Genomic DNA, 16,912 nt, shown 5'->3' with positions numbered 1-16,912 from the left:
GGAAACTGGACCTTGAACAAGTAATAGACCAGTACTCCCAAAGCCTGGATTCTTAGCTCAGGAAAGCTTGACTCAAATCTGTAAGGTGTCCTTTGCCTCTAGGCATCTTTAGTGCGTAAATGGATTTAATCCACTTGCATTTCTAATTCCTTTCCAGGTATTCCTTCCAAGATGAGGAAGACATGTTCATGGTGGTGGACCTTCTGCTGGGCGGGGACCTGCGTTACCACCTGCAGCAGAATGTCCGCTTCCAGGAAGACACTGTGAAGCTCTTCATCTGTGAGCTGGCCATGGCCTTGGACTACCTGCAGAGCCAGCGCATCATTCACAGGTCAGTCAAGTCCAAGGGGCAGCCTTGGGCTGAATGCACAGGAGGGGATGCACAGCCCGATGCATTCAACATGTCCTCACGGAATGTGACATCTAACTCTTACTTAATTCTTATAGCAATACTGGAGGTAGATGTACCCATTTTTCAAATAGAAGTAATACTGAGCACATTGAACTTAATTTCCCCAAGGTCACCATTAGTAAACAACAAGACCAGAATTAATGAGTATTGTTGCTGTTTATAACTAAGCCTGGACAAAGAGAAGGAAAAATGACATATTGGGGCTTAATAAATATTAAATGAATTAACTGAAATAGAAATGAAGAAAGTGCATGAAGGGAAAGATATAGAATGGGTAGGAAGAAAATTGTTTGGAGAGAAAATCTGAGTCGTAACTTCTATCATCCACTCTATAGTGAGTCCCTGGTGTGGGTGTGCTGCAGACAAGTCAGCCAAAACAAGGTATGTCTTTCACTTGGGGCATTTGTGTCAAAAACAAACAAATAACACAAGTAGCTATAAACCCAAACAAACAATAGAGAGAAAAGGATAATACTTGATATTTATAAAGGAGTTGGTAGTTTTGATGGCAATTTCCTATATAGTATCTCACTTGATCTCTATAATAAGTGATAAATGAACAGAGCAGTTGTAGTTAGACCAGTATTAAATCTGAGATTTTGTGATTTGGAGACATTAGATTATCATCTAGGTTCTTTTTTTAAGAATTTTGAACCTAATCACCATCAAAGCAGCTACTATTTACCTGGGTTTCCATATACCAGGCACTTCAAGGTACTTTCATATATTATCCTATTCAATTCTCAAAACTTAGAGGACTGCACTTTTCATTACAGTATTCCCATTCTTCAGATGAGAAAAATGTGGCTCAAAGATTCATCAAGGAGAAACCCTGACAAACATTGTTGCCAGATTCAAACCTAGATCTCTCTGATCCTAACATCAGAGCTCTGTCTACTATACTAATCTGTGTTTATTACACATATGAAATATATACCACAATACATTAAACATCAGTAAATGAACAATCACCACATGTGACTCTGCCACTGTCATCTCGAATCCTTGAAGAATCTGCTAAGATTTTATGTCTCATGTATTAAACATTTGGCTAGATAGACTATTTTCCCACCACTAGTTAACATCTAGAATTTATTAAAACTAGTACAGATCCTTGATTAAAGATGTAGCATCATAATTTATAGATTCTCTGTGCAGTACTGTAGACCAATCCTTTTTTTTTTTCTTTTTGGTCTTGGCACTTACCATAATTATTATTTAATTTTCTGTCTTTGGAAGGGCCCGTTTGTATTGAAAATGTGCTCTTCAGGCAGTGGATAAATGGAAAGCAGACCGGTTAATCATGTACAATCTCTGAAGTGAAATTTACACACCTGGTGTTTTTCTCAATAACTGGGAATCCTGTTGACAAGAGCTCTTTCTCCCATACTGACTTTTTGGTAGCCATCATCGAGTTCCTTCCTAGGAGAAACTTTTCATATTTGTAGGCTATAGAATCCCTCTCAGAGTCTTCATGCTCACTCATCCTCCCCTAGATTGCCAACCCATAGTCTGTTTGGGGTGCTGACATGGCAGATCTCTGGCAGGAGTCAGAGATCATGAGAAGCCCCCAGAGGGGCACCTTTTCACTTTCTCCCTCCTGTTTGAATCTGAGTTCTTTGCTTCTTTGAGTTTTATTTTCTCAGTCATCACAAGATGCTCTGAGCCTTTTTGCCATGTGCTTAGAACCATGTTCTGAGAAGAATTCAGGAGACAAACAAAACAGAATATGTGACACAATTTTCACCCTCAAGAAACTTAACCATACCAAGCAGCTTTGTTCTGGCCTTCTCTCCCTTATTTGCTTTTGCTGTCATGGATTTGTCACTTAAATAAGAAATCAAGGATTAAATTTCTGCTTCTTGCCTTTTACAGACTCACCCTTATTACTTAGAAGCTGTCTTCAGAGGCCCTCTTTGTACTGAACTGTCTCCTCACCATGGCAGATTAATGGAAGGCAACAAAATGACATAATGAATGCAGGGTTAAAATAAGATGGCATCCTCTTGGGATTAAAAAACAATCCAAATGTATTTCAACTGCCAATGTGTCCTACCTTGCCTCCCCAAGTGTTATGTTTTATAGGCAGTCATAGCATCTTGTACCTCTTCTGAGGCATTGTGATGTTTTCACCATATAATTACCCAATGTTTGTTTGTTCTACTAAATTGTAAACTCAATGACTTAAGGCCATGTGTGGTATGCTTCTCACTATATAACCAGTGTTCAGCAAAACTCTGAGTGAATAAACACTGCCTGAGCCACACGGATGATTGATTGCCTAAAAGCCCAGGTTTACAGATAACAAAGACTAAATGAAAATAGAAGAAATTAAAGCCATAAATTTCAGACATTTGTTGGCCCTCATGTTGGGTAATCATATAATTTATCATCCCAACCAGGGTATTCCTGAGAATGAAAGGAGTTGGTGTTAATAATTATGCTGGGACAACAGGCAAAACTCAAACATGTTTTGGAAAAACCAGGACATATACCAACCTCGTTAGGGCTTTTCAAGACAGTAGTGACCAAATAGGTTTTAACTGTGAGAGAGCTCTAATTACCAGAGCTTTCTGCCTTCTGAGTACTAGATATCAATGTGAATTGATTTCCATTTGAAGTGGTTTCAAATGGGTTAAAAAAATCATGTACATGGTGAAATAAGCAGTGTCCCTTTGTCTGCGGCATTCAGAGGATAACAGTGCACTCTGAAGCTGGGACTCCCGGGGCAGAGTTAAAAGCATGACGAGCAACATAGAAAAAGAAATGGAGGCTTCCGAGTACTCTAATTCTATTTCTAAATCTCTGCCTCCAAAGAATCTGCAAAACGCATGCTGTATTTGATAGACTCAAAGATAACAAAACATCTTTCAGCTACTTAGAGGATTAGATTGGAAGACACATCTTGAGTTCCAAGGTATTAATAAAAATTAAGAAAATACAGTAGATTCCCCAGGCAAGAAAAGATCATCTGCCTAAAGGGGCAGATATAAAATACGTGATTTCCACATACAGATGGTCAAAAGACCCATGAAAAGATACTCTATTAGAGAAATGCAAATCAAAACTACAATGAGATATCACCTCACACCAGTCTAAATGGCTATCATCAAAAAATCCACAAACAATAAATGCTAAAGACGGTGTAGAGAGAAGGGAACCCTCCTACACTGTTGGTAGGAGTTTAAATTTGTGTAGTCACTATGGCGAACAGTATGGAGGGTCCTTAGAAAAGTAAAAATAAAGCTATATGACCCTGCAATCCCACTCCTGAGCATATACCCAGAGAAAAACATGGTCCAAAAGGATGCATGCACCCTAATGTTCATTGTAGCACTGTTTTCAATGGCCAAGACATAGAAGCAACCTAAATGTCCATTGACAAAGGAATGGATAAATAAGATATGGTACATATACACAATAGAATATTACTCAGCCATTAAAAAATGAAATAATGCCACTCTCAGCAACATGGATGGACCTAGAGATTGTCATTCTGAGTGAAATAAGTCAGACAGAGGAGAAATATTGTATGATATCCCTTGTATGTGGAATCTAAAAAGACATGATTTAAATGAACTTATCTACAAAACAGAAACAGACTCAGAGAGTGAACTTATGGTTGCCAGGGGAATAGAAATGGGGGGAGGGGTAGTTAGGGAGTTTGGAATCGACACGTACACACTGCTATATTTAAAACAGATAACCAACAAAGTTCTATTGTACAGCACAGGGAACTCTGCTCAATGTTATGTGGCAGCCTGGATGGAGGGGAGTTTGAGGGAAAATGGATACATATACACATATAGCTGAGTCCCTTTGCTGTCCACCTGAAATGATCATAACATTGTTACCTGGCTATACTCCAATATAAAATAAAGAACTTGAAAATACATGTGACTTCCTAATTTCACAACAACATTTTGTCTCTGGACTGGGTCAAAGATTCCAAATTATCTGTGGTGGCCAGCAACTATGGATGGAGCAGCTGTGGTGATAGGCTGTTATGACTGTGGGCTTCTAGGTACCAAGCGCTCTGCTAAGTACCTGTGAATTATTTCCTTCCAACTGCCCACAAATCCAAGAGGTTGATGGTGTGATTGTCCCCATTTTACAGCTGATGAAACTCCAGTACAGAAAATAACTTGGCTAATATGTAGGTGAGGCGTCACTTGAAGGATATGCAAGGCTCTTAGCATCTCTCACGGTTCACATATTGCTGAAGCCAGGCTTGGAGAATTTTGAGCATGACTTTGCTAGCATGTGAGATGAGTGCAATTGTGCGGTAGTTTGAGCATTCTTTGGCATTGCCTTTCTTTGGGATTGGAATGAAGACTGACCTTTTTCAGTTCTGTGGCCACTGCTGAGTTTTCCAAATCTGCTGGCATATTGAGTGCAGCACTTTCACAGCATCATCTTTCAGGATTTGAAATAGCTCAACTGGAATTCCATCACCTACACTAGCTTTGTTCGTAGTGATGCTTTCTAAGGCCCACTTGACTTCACATTCCAAGATATCTGGCTCTAGGTCAGTGATCACATTATCGTGACTATCTTGGTCGTGAAGATCTTTTTTGTACAGTTCTTCTGTGTATTCTTGCCACCTCTTCTTAATATCTTCTGCTTCTGTTAGGTCCACACCATTTCTGTCCTTTATCAAGCCCATCTTTGCATGAAATGTTCCCTTGGAATCTCTAATTTTCTTGAAGAGATCTCTTGTTTTTCCTCTTCTGTTGTTTTCCTCTATTTCTTTGCATTGATCACTGAGGAAGGCTTTCTTATCTCTCCTTGCTGTTCGTTGGAACTCTGCATTCAGATGCTTATATCTTTCCTTTTCTCCTTTGCTTTTCGCTTCTCTTCTTTTCACAGCTGTTTGTAAGGCCTCCTCAGACAGCCCTTTTGCTTTTTTGCATTTCTTTTCCATGGGGATGGTCTTGGTCCCTGTCTCCTGTACAATGTCACAAACCTCCGTCCATAGTTCATCAGGCACTCTATCAATCAGATCTAGTCCCTTAAATCTATTTCTCACTTCCACTGTATAATCATAAGGGATTTGATTTAGGTCATATCTAAATGGTCTAGTGGTTTTCCCTACTTTCTTCAGTTTAAATCTGAATTTGGCAATAAGGAGTTCATGATCTGAGCCACAGTCAGCTCCTGGTCTTGTTTTTGCTAACTGTATAGAGCTTCTCCATCTTTAACTGCAAAGAATATAATCAATCTGATTTCAGTGTTGACCATCTGGTGATGTCCATGTGTAGAGTCTTTTCTTGTGTTGTTGGAAGAGGGTGTTTGCTATGACCAGTGCGTTCTCTTGACAAAACTATTAGCCTTTGCCCTGCTTCATTCCGTGCTCCAAGGCCAAATTTGCCTGTTACTCCAGGTGTTTCTTGACTTCCGACTTTTGCATTCCAGTCCCCTATAATGAAAAGGACATCTTTTTTGGGTGTTAGTTCTAAAAGGTCTTGTAGGTCTTCATAGAACCGTTCAACTTCGGCTTCTTCAGCATTACTGGTTGGGGCATAGGCCTGGATTACTGTAAAATGAATGGTTTGCCTTGGAAACGAACAGAAATCATTCTGTCATTTTAAAGATTGCATCCAAGTACTGCATTTCGGACTCTTTTGTTGACCATGATGGCTACTCCATTTCTTCTAAGGGATTCCTGCCCACAGTAGAGGATATAATGGTCATCTGAGTTAAATTCACCCATTCCAGTCCATTTTAATTCACTGATTCATAGAATGCCTATGTTCACTCTTGCCATCTCCTGTTTGACCACTTCCAATTTGCCTTGATTCATGGACCTAACATTCCAGGTTCCTATGCAATATTGCTCTTTACAGTACCGGACCTTGCTTCTATCACCGGTCACATCCACAACTGGGTATTGGTTTTGCTTTTGCTCCATCCCCTCATTCCTTCTAGAGTTATTTCTCCACTGATCTCCAATAGCATACTGGGCACCTACCAACCTGGGGAATTCCTCACTCAGTATCCTATCATTTTGCCCTTTGATACTGTTCATGGGGTTCTCAAGGCAAGTATACTGAAGTGGTTTGCCATTCCCTTCTCTAGTGGACCACATTCGGCTGTGGTCCATGTGATCAGATCAACTAGTTTCCTGTGATTATGATTTCAGCGTGTCTGCCCTCTGATGCCCCCTCTCAATACCTACCGTCTTATTTGGGTTTCTCTTACCTTGGGCGTGGGATATCTCTTCACAGCTGCTCCAAGAAAGCGCAGCTGCTGCACCTTACCTTGGATGAGGGGTATCTCCTCAAGGTCGCCCCTCCTGACCGTGAACGTGGAGTAGCTCCTCTCGGCCCTCCTGCACCCACGCAGCCACCTCCTGTTGGACGTGTGGTAGCTCCCCTCAGCCGCCGGCCCTGGCCGCAGGCGTGGGGTAGCTCCTCACCTTGGTGCCTCTTTGCGTGGTTGGTTGCGCCGGGGCCAGTGTCTCTTGCGTCTGCGCTGCCAGGGCAGAGGCACCAGAGATCAAATTGCCAACATCCGCTGGATCATGGAGAAAGCAAGAGATTTCCAGAAAAACATCTGTTTCTGCTTCATTGACTATGCCAAAGCCTTTGACTGTGTGGATCACAATAAACTGTGGAACATTCTGAAGGAGATGGGAATACCAGACCACCTGACCTGCCTCTTGAGAAACCTGTATGCAGGTCAGGAAGCAACAGTCAGAACTGTACATGGAACAACAGACTGGTTCCAAATAGGAAAAGGAGTACGTCAAGGCTGTATATTGTCACCTTGCTTATTTAACTTATGTGCAGAGTACATCATGAGGAACGCTGGGCTGGAAGAAGCACAAGCTGGAATCAAGATTGCCGGGAGAAATATCAATAACCTCAGATATGCAGATGACACCACCCTTATGGCAGAAAGTGAAGAGGAACTCAAAAGCCTCTTGATGAAAGTGAAAGAGGAGAGTGAAAAGGTTGGCTTGAAGCTCAACATTCAGAAAACAAAGATCATGGCATCTGGTCCCATCACTTCATGGGAAATAGATGGAAAAACAGTGGAAACCGTGTCAGACTTTATTTTTTTGGGCTCCAAAATCACTGCAGATGCTGATTGCAGCCATGTAATTAAAAGACGCTTACTCCTTGGAAGGAAAGTTATGACCAACCTAGATAGTATATTAAAAAGCAGAGACATTACTTTGCCAACCAAGTTCCATCTAGTCAAGGCTATGGTTTTTCCCGTGGTCATGTATGGATGTGAGAGTTGGACTGTGAAGAAAGCTGATCGCTGAAGAATTGATGCTTTTGAACTGTGGTGTTGGAGAAGACTCTTGAGAGTCCCTTGGACTGCAAGGAGATCCAACCAGTCCATTCTAAAGGAGATCAGTCCTGGATGTTCATTGGAAGGACTGATGCTAAAGCTGAAACTGCAATACTTTGGCCACCTCATGCGACGAGTTGACTCACTGGAAAAGACTCTGATGCTGGGAAAGGTTGGGGGCGGGAGGAGAAGGGGATTACAGAGAATGAGATGGCTGGATGGCATCACCGACTCTGTGGACATGAGTTTGAACTCCGGGAGTTGGTGATGGACAGGGAGGCCTGGCGTGCTGTGATTCATGGGGTCGCGGAGAGTCGGACGCGACTGAGCGACTGAACTGAACTGAACTGAACTAGCCTCTCTCCGTGCTCCTGATGTTCAGCATGTTCCTGATGTTGTTGCCCTGAGGAGGGCATGGTACAGGGTGAGGCATGGCCACCTGCCTTCAGATATCCGTGCTGTCTGGCTGCACAAGTGAGGATGACACATATGCAACCAACGGATGACAGAATGGCCCAAAACTAGAAGCTGAGTTGTTTGAGAATGACAAGTGTTTCAGTAGAGAAGATGATTTGGGGTAACAATAAAAGCTTCTTGAGAGCTCAGGGGGTCTAAAACCAGGAAGGAGAGTTTAATCCATGGAAAGGGAACTGCATTCTGAATGAAAGTATTCACTTGTCTCTCTGCGGTAACATAGAATGGGTTCTGTCTTTAATTTTTCCTGCCAGCAATGTCTAGCTTATTTTTTAAAACACCATAAATCTTATTTCTGCCTAAATTTTAAGTGAAACATAAATGGGGTTTTGTTTTATCTTGCTTAAAGATTTTTTTTTAATTAACAGACTTGACTTTTTGTTGTTTCCTAAATATGTAGAATACTTAGCTCATTTTTCTCATTTTTAGAGTCTTTTTTCTCTCTTGTTGTGAAGGACACAGGACTGCATAGTCATCATTCATTTTGAATTGTGCAATTAGACATATTTTTTAGTCAAGAAGTCAAACATTTTTCCATTTTAAAACTAGAGTTTGAAAATCAGCTCTAGTTTCCAAATTACAGCCATTTCTTCCTTTAATATTCCCCTTTACTTACATTAAATCAGTGAATGAAGATTTTAACAACATGGACACAGTCATTATTTGCTTTCATTTTTAAAAATAAGTAACATTAAACTCATTACAATCGTTCCTATGGGATAGTACTCTTTAGTTTGTTGATTGTCACAGTCTCTCCAGTAAATAAAGTAATAGAAAGTAATTTTTACAGTGCAAAGACAAATTTGTATTCTCTCCCTTGTCAGCTGTTAAAAATGCAATCACAAATTTGAGCTAATAAGATGAATCATTTGGGACAGTTAAATAGTAAGAATCATGTTAGGTCAAAATACCATTCGAGTGGATGTTTGTTTTTTCTTCTTTCTAAGAATTATCTCACTCTAATAAAGTTATAACTCACTGATTTCTAAATTCCTATCAGAATGCAATAAAAATCTAATTAGATCCTTGATGTCAATGACTGCAGTACAACAGAACGTGTTGCAAAAGTTCATCTCCAACTGATTACAGATATGTTGAAGTAGGAATAAAAGAAAACTCATGATTATAAAAAAATAATAGGATGTTATTTTTATTCATCACCTTTATCTTCTTTGCTATAATCATAGAAACCTTGGAACTTCCACAGATACACAAAGGAAATAGTTTTTGCACGCACAGTCCTGGACTAAAGTAGCTACTTGCCAGAAGTTTATATTATTCTTCTAGAAATCAGCATCTTGACTGGGGGGAGAGGGAAACTTAGGGATAAAGCTTCTACTATAAATATTCGTTCAAGAATTGTTTCTTGACTATCTTTTTGCCAGACAACATTCTCTGGGCTGAGCTTCAAAGTAGAAACGACAGAGACTTCGCTGTCATCAGAGCTGATAATATAGAATGAAAGGGAGTCAAGTAAACATTTCAACAGTCATACCAGAAAGGTGGCATTCTGGTTTGCATACCAAATTCTTTGGCATTCACTGCAGAGAAAACAAGCATAGTGATATGTGTATCCTGAGTCCCACCCGTGTCACTCACACTCAGCACATCTTCACCGTGGTCTTGTTCACACTTCTACTGGTAGCCCCTGGCTCACAATATTCTTCATAAAAAGTGGTCCCCCCCTGCTCAACTGAGGCTCTGCTCCTCTCTCCTGTTCTAATCTCCAGCATGTAGTCTAACCCAAAGCAGTTGCTGAATAAGTCAGTGACTAAACAAATCAATGAGGACAGAATATAGATGTGATCCGTGGGTGGACATGGAAAGCAAAGGTTTCTGTAGATGAAGTTGTCTTCAGTGTCATTGTTTGTTTGTTTTTTGTACATATCATGAGGCTTGCAGGGTCTTAGTTTCCCAATCAGGGATTGAACCTGCACCCTCAACAGTGAAAACTTGGGAGTCCTAACCACTGAACCACCATAGAATTCCTGGAGCATCGTTTTAATTTATTCCACACATTCCTATTGTGTGTCCACAGTGTGTGGCTCTGTGCTGCCTTTCTTCCATGCTGTGTTAGTTTTTATTCTGTGCAACAAAACGCCACAGACATAGGAACTTAAAATAATGCACATTGATTATCTCACAGTTTCTTTGAGTCAGGAGTCAGGGAACATCTGAGTTGGGTTCTTGAAAAGGCTGTAATCAAGGGGTGATTGGAACTGGGTTCTCTGCTGGAGGCTGGACTGGGCAGTGGTCCACTTCCACATTCAGTTAGGATGTTGGCAGAATTCATTGCCTTGTGGCTGTAGGACTCAAGTTGTTTCTTCAAATTCAGCGAGGAGACCAAGGCTCTAGAGTGAGTCTGCTCGCAAGACAGAGTCCATTTTATTGAATTAAACTATGTAACATAACACAATCAGAAGAGCAAGATCCCATCACTTTTTGCCATATAATGTCTGTTAGAAGCAAGCCATACAATGAGCCCACACTCAGGGGTGAGGATGATATAAGATGTGAACATCAGGAGGTGGGGACTGTGGGAGATACCATAAAGTCTGTCCACCACACTTCCTCTAATGAAGTTGTCTTACACCAGACTCTAACATCAGTACCCTCTATGAACTTAAAGTGGAATTGAAAGTCGTTCAGTTGTGTCTGACTCTGCAACCCCATGGACTGTAGCCCACCAGGCTCTTCTGTCCATGGATTCTCCAGGCAAGAATACAGGAATGGGTTGTCATGCCCTCCTCCAGGCTATAACCTTAAACACAGCCTTGAACATCTCTGTCAAGGAGGTGGTAAGGAGGTCTGACCAAATGAACAGGAATGGCTGTTTCATATCTAAGAGTCTAGGATGATTTCCTCTCAGTCCTGATAGGATGATGCTCTTCAAAGTATAACTTCTTTGATTTTCAGCTCTCTACCACACACCCGCTTCTCCCCAAGAAGGCCCCATGACCAAAATGAACTGTCCAAAGAGTGTATGACAGTGAAGTGAGATAATCACCTTTTAGCACATTTAATAATCAAGACCTACTGATGAAATTATTTGCAGGGCAACAATGGAGACACAGACATAGAGAACAGATTTATGGACACAGGGAGAGGGGAGGGTGAGATGTATGGAGAAAGTAACATGGAAACTTACATCACCATATGTAAAATAGATAGCCAAGGGGAATTTGCTGTATGACTCAGGGAACTCACACTGAGGCTCTGTAACAACCTAGAGGGGTGGGATCGGGAGGGAAGTGGGAGCGATGTTCAAGAGGGAGGGGACATATGTATACCTATGGCTGATTCATGTTGATGTTTGGCAGAAACCAGCACAATTCTGTAAAGCAATTATCCTTCAATTAAAAAATTAATTAAAAATAATAAGACCTTTTTGCAATTCAGTTGTGAACAAGAATTCTTTGTTTTCGTTGGCAGAGACCTTCAAGGCTGAGGTTTCACCTTTTTATCTGACTTTTACACACTGCAGCACCTTGGAAGTCACATTTTATTCCTAGGGATGATCGTTCGTAGGAAAAAATAAGATCTTTCTGCAGCTAATTATTCTAGTCAATGATCACTGAGTGACAGATGAGCTTCTAATGAATGAACTTGCCAGCACAGTGACACCCCAGCTTTCTGAAGCCTGCGGGAATGAGTCATCTGGAGAGAGGCTTTGCTAATTCCTGAGGGTGTTTACTACTCTCTGCTCACCATTTAATTTATACTGCAACGACATGTCTCATTTTTTAATGGCTTAAGAAGAGCTATCATTCACTGTGTATATATCAAGAACTAGGCACTGTGCTAACAAGCACTTTGCACACAATTATACTGACAGGGTTAAGTGCCTTGCCCAGTACCATGCAGTTGGTATACTAAGGCCAGATTCAAACATAGGATTATCTGATTCAAAGGTCTTGCTCTTAATGTAGGCTCTTTTAGTTTCATTCTTATAAACATGATAGACCTCTTCAAAATCAGATGAGCTATTTAGTGCTATTTAGCCAATAGCAGGGCTTCCCTGATAGTTCAGTGGGTAAAGAATTTGCCTGCAATGCAGAAGACTCCAGTTCGATTCCTGTGTTGGGAAGATCTGCTGGAGAAGGGATAATCTACCCACTCAAGAATTCCTAGGCTTCTCTTGTGGCTCAGCTAGTAAAGAATCTGCTTGCAGTGTGGAAACCTAGGTTCAATCCCTGGGTTAGGAAGATCACCTGAGAAGGGAAAAGCTACCCACTCCAGTATTCTGGCCAGGATAATTCCATGGACTGTACAGTCCATGGGGTCTCAAAGAGTCAGACAGGACTGAGCAACTTTGATTTCACATCCAATAGCAACTAACATTAGTTTAGACACATATTTTTAGTTGGTATGTGTTATGGGTTGAGTTGTGTGTCCCTCCCCCTGCCCACCAACACATACACAAAAGGTATGTTGAAGTCCTAATCCCCAGTATCTCAGCATGTGACCTTATTAGGACATAGGGTCTTTATCTTCCCAGGTAGCTCAGTGGTAAAGAATCTGCCTGCCAATGCAGAAGATGCAAGAGATGTGGGTTAGAAGCCCTTGGTCAGGAAGATCCGCTGGAAGAGGAAATGGCAACCTACTCCTGTATTCTTGCCTGGGAAATCCCATGGACAGAGGAGCCTGGTGGCCTACAGTCCAGGGAGTCACAAAGAGTCAGACATGACTGAGTACCTAAGCACAGAGGTAATCAAGTGAAAACGAGTTCATGAGGGTGGATCCTAACATAACTTGTGTCATCAAAAGAGGGAATGTGGACATAGAGATAGACACACACAGAAAAGGACGGCGACCTGAAGAGACACAGGGAGAGCTCCATGTGAAGATGAAGGACTGGAATGATGTGTCTATAAGCTCAGGAAGCCTAAAGATTTCCAGCAAACCAACACAAGGCAAGAAGAAGCGAGGAAGGTGCCTCAAGTACAGGTTTCAGAAGGAGGACCTGATGACACCTTGATTTCAGACTTCTAGCCTCCAGAACCATGAGACAATATGTTTGTTTTTTCTTAAGCCACCTATTTTGCAGTGCTTTGTTACAGCAGCCCTAGCAAACTAATACAGTGTGTTTTTACAGTTTTCTTAGAGGCTAAAATGTCAACCTTTGCTTCTCTAGCACATGCTACTCAGAACAGCTTCTGCTTCCCTCCTGATATGCTCCATCGAAATATGGGATGGGAGGCCAGATAACAAAACTTGTTAGAACTATTTATAAAAGTGCAATAACCTAAGAGGGAAATCCGATAAGTCAAATCCATTAGCTTTCGTATATGGTAACCTATTTTACGTTGCCCAGAAACTATCTCTGCTTACTTTCGTATTTCCGATTTGGTGAGAGATATTTCAGATATCTCTGGCTTTTTAATAACGTGTCTCTAGCCCACGGGGTTTTGTTTTGCACTTAAATATCTCTAGATGAAGTTCAACCTTTTCTGATTTACCAAAGCAGCATGTCCAGTATATGAGAAAATTAAAAGTCTAAAAATAATTACAGATTGTCTGATGGCTGTATTACTCCTGCTCCGTGTGATGTTGCCTTTCTTCCTCTCAGTATATTGATAATATTTTGTTCATGGCAGTGGGATGATAGTTTGACTTCCAGCTGCCATTTTATGTGGCCTGGTTAAGAAAATGCCCTTCCTTTTTGTTTTGGTAAATCTTTTCAGGAGTTTACAAGCCTTCTGCAATTCTTTGGGAGAAGGCAATGGCGAGCCACTCCAGTACTCTTGCCTAGAAAATCCCATGGATGGAGGAGCCTCGTTGGCTGCAGTCCGTGGGGTCGCTAGGGGTCGGACACGACTGAGCGACTTCACTTTCTCTTTTCACTTTCACACATTGGAGAAGGAAATGGCAACCCACTCCAGTGTTCTTGTCTGGAGAATCCCGGGGACGGGGGACCCTGGTGGGCTTCTGTCTATGGGGTCACACAGAGTCGGACACGACTGAAGTGACGCAGCAGCAGCAGCAGCTGCAATTCTTTGCTTCCTAACTCCCACATCAGAAGGGCTACTTGAGCCTCAAAAACAAAACGGCAGTGTGCTAATGAGGGTATTAGGTTGATGTGTTCTGTTCAGCACCTGCTCCCGAGCTACCGAATAATGAATGAGCATCAGTTACACATTGTGAAAACAGGAGACTCTGCCTGTTTTGTGCTGTGTGTCAAGCAGTTCTGAAAGCAGCTTTGAAACTGTGCTTCTCATACAAAGGCACCATTTGTGAAAACCTACGTGAAAAAGTCTAAGAACTGGTCGTTTACAGGTCAACATTTAACTTGCCTGTGCCGAGCTTTTAAGTTTCTCTAAGGTTAAAAGTTTTGTTAATATGCAACCCATGCCTTGGTCTAAATTAAACTTTACTTTGCCTAGCATACCTTTTAGCCCAAAGCTGAAGCGTCATTCTTTCAGGGTTAGTCATTTAACACGTAGTATTGATGACTTATTCATGTGCCAGGCAAACAGCTCTTGAATGGAGTTTTTCAAATTAACTATGTTATTTGTTTATTCACGTGTATTGCTGTTGACATTTTATTGAAGTATAGTTGATTTACAATGATGTTGTGTTAGTTTTGGGCATACAGCAAAGTGATTCAGATATATATACGTATATATTCTTTCTCAGATTCTTTTCCATTATTGATTATTAGAAGATATTGAATATAGTTCCCTGGGCTATGCAGTACGTCCTTGTTGGTTATCTATTCTATATATAGTTGTGCGTATATGTTAATCCCATGCTCCCAATTTATCCCTTCCTCTCTTTTCCCTATTGTAACCATAAGTTTGGTAAGACTGACCTGGCCTCTGCTCAGCTCTCTTGCTGCTGCTTCAACCACTCTCTCCCTTTTCTCATATATTCTGATCACGAAGGCCTTTGTTCTGCTACAGGATGTAACGAACTTCCACTTTAGAGTCTAGACAGACACTTCATCTGTGAATCTGTCTCTGTTTTGTCAATAAGTTCATCTGCATTTATTTTAGACTCCACCTATATCATGTGATTCTTGTCTCTTCTGTCTGACTTTACTCAATATGAAGAGTTTTGGAAGCATAGAATCATGGTTTCTGTCCCCTCAGAGCTTATAGTTTGGTTGAGGAGATGGACAAAAAATGTAATACAGAAACATAAACAAAGAACAGAGATATAAATTACCATGTTAGGTTCAGCGTTTGTTGAATGTTTTATGGGAAATAAAGATCTAAGGAAAAGCATACAGGTTTGGGGAGATTGGGCGACTTTAGCATCATGCTGGAAGAAGCCTCGCCAGTAGGTGCCATTTGAGCTCTGAGGCGGAAGTTTGTTACATCCTGTAGTAGAACAGAGTCCTCTGTGGTCAGAACAGGTGAGAAAGGGGAGAGAGAGGTTGAAAAAGCCACCAGAGAGCTGAGCCGAGGGCAGGTCCTCTTACCATGGTCAAGTAAATGCTCTGGTGGTGGTGGTTTAGTTGCTAAGTCGTGTCCGACTCTTGCGACCCCGTGGACTGTAGCCCGCCAGGCTCCTCTGTCCATGGGATTCTCCACGCAAGAATACTGAAGTGGGTTGCCATTTCCTTCTCCAGGGGAACTTCCTGACCCAGGAATCGAACTCAGGTCTCTTGCACTGCAGGCGGATTCTTTACCGACTGAGCTGCTGCTGCTATGCTCTAGTTCAAGGTTATTTCTTATTTGTGCTTTAGTGAAAATACGGGAGGAGAAGGGGACGACAGAGAATGAGATGGCTGGATGGCATCCCTGACTCTGTGGACATGAGTTTGAGTGAACTCCGGGAGTTGGTGATGGACAGGGAGGCCTGGCGTGCTGTGATTCATGGGGTCGCAAAGAGTCGGACACGACTGAGCGACTGAACTGAACTGAAAATACAAGGCCAGTTTTGAAAGGAGACTTACTTGAATTTGTTATCAGTTTGGAGATAAGGATAGGGCATTGACAGTGGGTAGTAAGACAATAAAAATGCAAATGATAGAGAATGGGCCTCATTAGCTATTCTAGATATCAGGGCAGGAAAGAGCCTGGAGATTATTAGTTCAACTTGCTCCCTTTGTAGGGAAGGGATCAGCATACTTTTTCTATAAAAGGCTAGATAGAGAATGTTTTAGACTTTTTAGGCTGTGCGGTCTGTCCCAGCTTGTCAGCTCTGCCACTGAAGAGTGGAGGCAGCCACAGATTACATGGAAGCATAGAACATGATTGTGTTGCAATAAAACCTTACAGATACTGAAATCTGAATTTCACATGATTCTCTGTCATAAAATGGCATTCATCTTTGATTTTTCAATCATTTAGAAATGTAAAGTCCCTTTATAGCTTATAGCCATACAAAAAACTCATGATGTGCTACATTTCGGCCACAGACTATAGTTTGTCAACCCTGGAACAGATGTTAAAACTGTGGTCCAGAGAAACAAGTGATATGAAGGTCACAAAGCAAATCAGAGACAAGGCTAAGACAAGAAATCATGTGTTCTAGCTATTAGGCTGGTTGTTGTTCAGTGGCTCAGTCGTGTCCAACTCTTTGCAACCCCATGGACTGCAGCACGCCAGGCTTCCCTGTCATTTACCATCTCCCAGAGCTTGCTCAAACTCATGTCCATTGAGTCGGTGATGCCATCCAACCATCTCATCCTCTGTCGTCTCCTTCTCCTCCTGCCTTCAATCTTTCCCAGCATCAGGGCCTTTTCTAATGAGTCACCTCTTTGCATCAGGTGGCCAA

General features: G+C 41.6%; 1 protein-coding gene across 1 annotated transcript in view; it reads left to right on the top strand.

Annotated features, from left to right (window-relative positions):
• The window catches only part of STK32A (serine/threonine kinase 32A), a 145,765-nt gene that overhangs the window by 80,402 nt on the left and 48,451 nt on the right, over positions 1-16,912 (top strand). The window contains exon 5 of the mRNA XM_055428832.2: positions 158-331. Coding sequence (XP_055284807.1) covers positions 158-331 — 174 coding nt within the window. The remainder of the gene's footprint in view (positions 1-157; positions 332-16,912) is intronic.

Source organism: Moschus berezovskii, chromosome 8, assembly GCF_049115385.1.
Source record: "Moschus berezovskii isolate FMDL1 chromosome 8, NW_MosBer_1.0, whole genome shotgun sequence".
Lineage (NCBI taxonomy): Eukaryota > Metazoa > Chordata > Mammalia > Artiodactyla > Moschidae > Moschus > Moschus berezovskii.
Note: the sequence above shows the minus strand (reverse complement) of the source record. Positions and strands in the feature narration are given on the sequence as shown.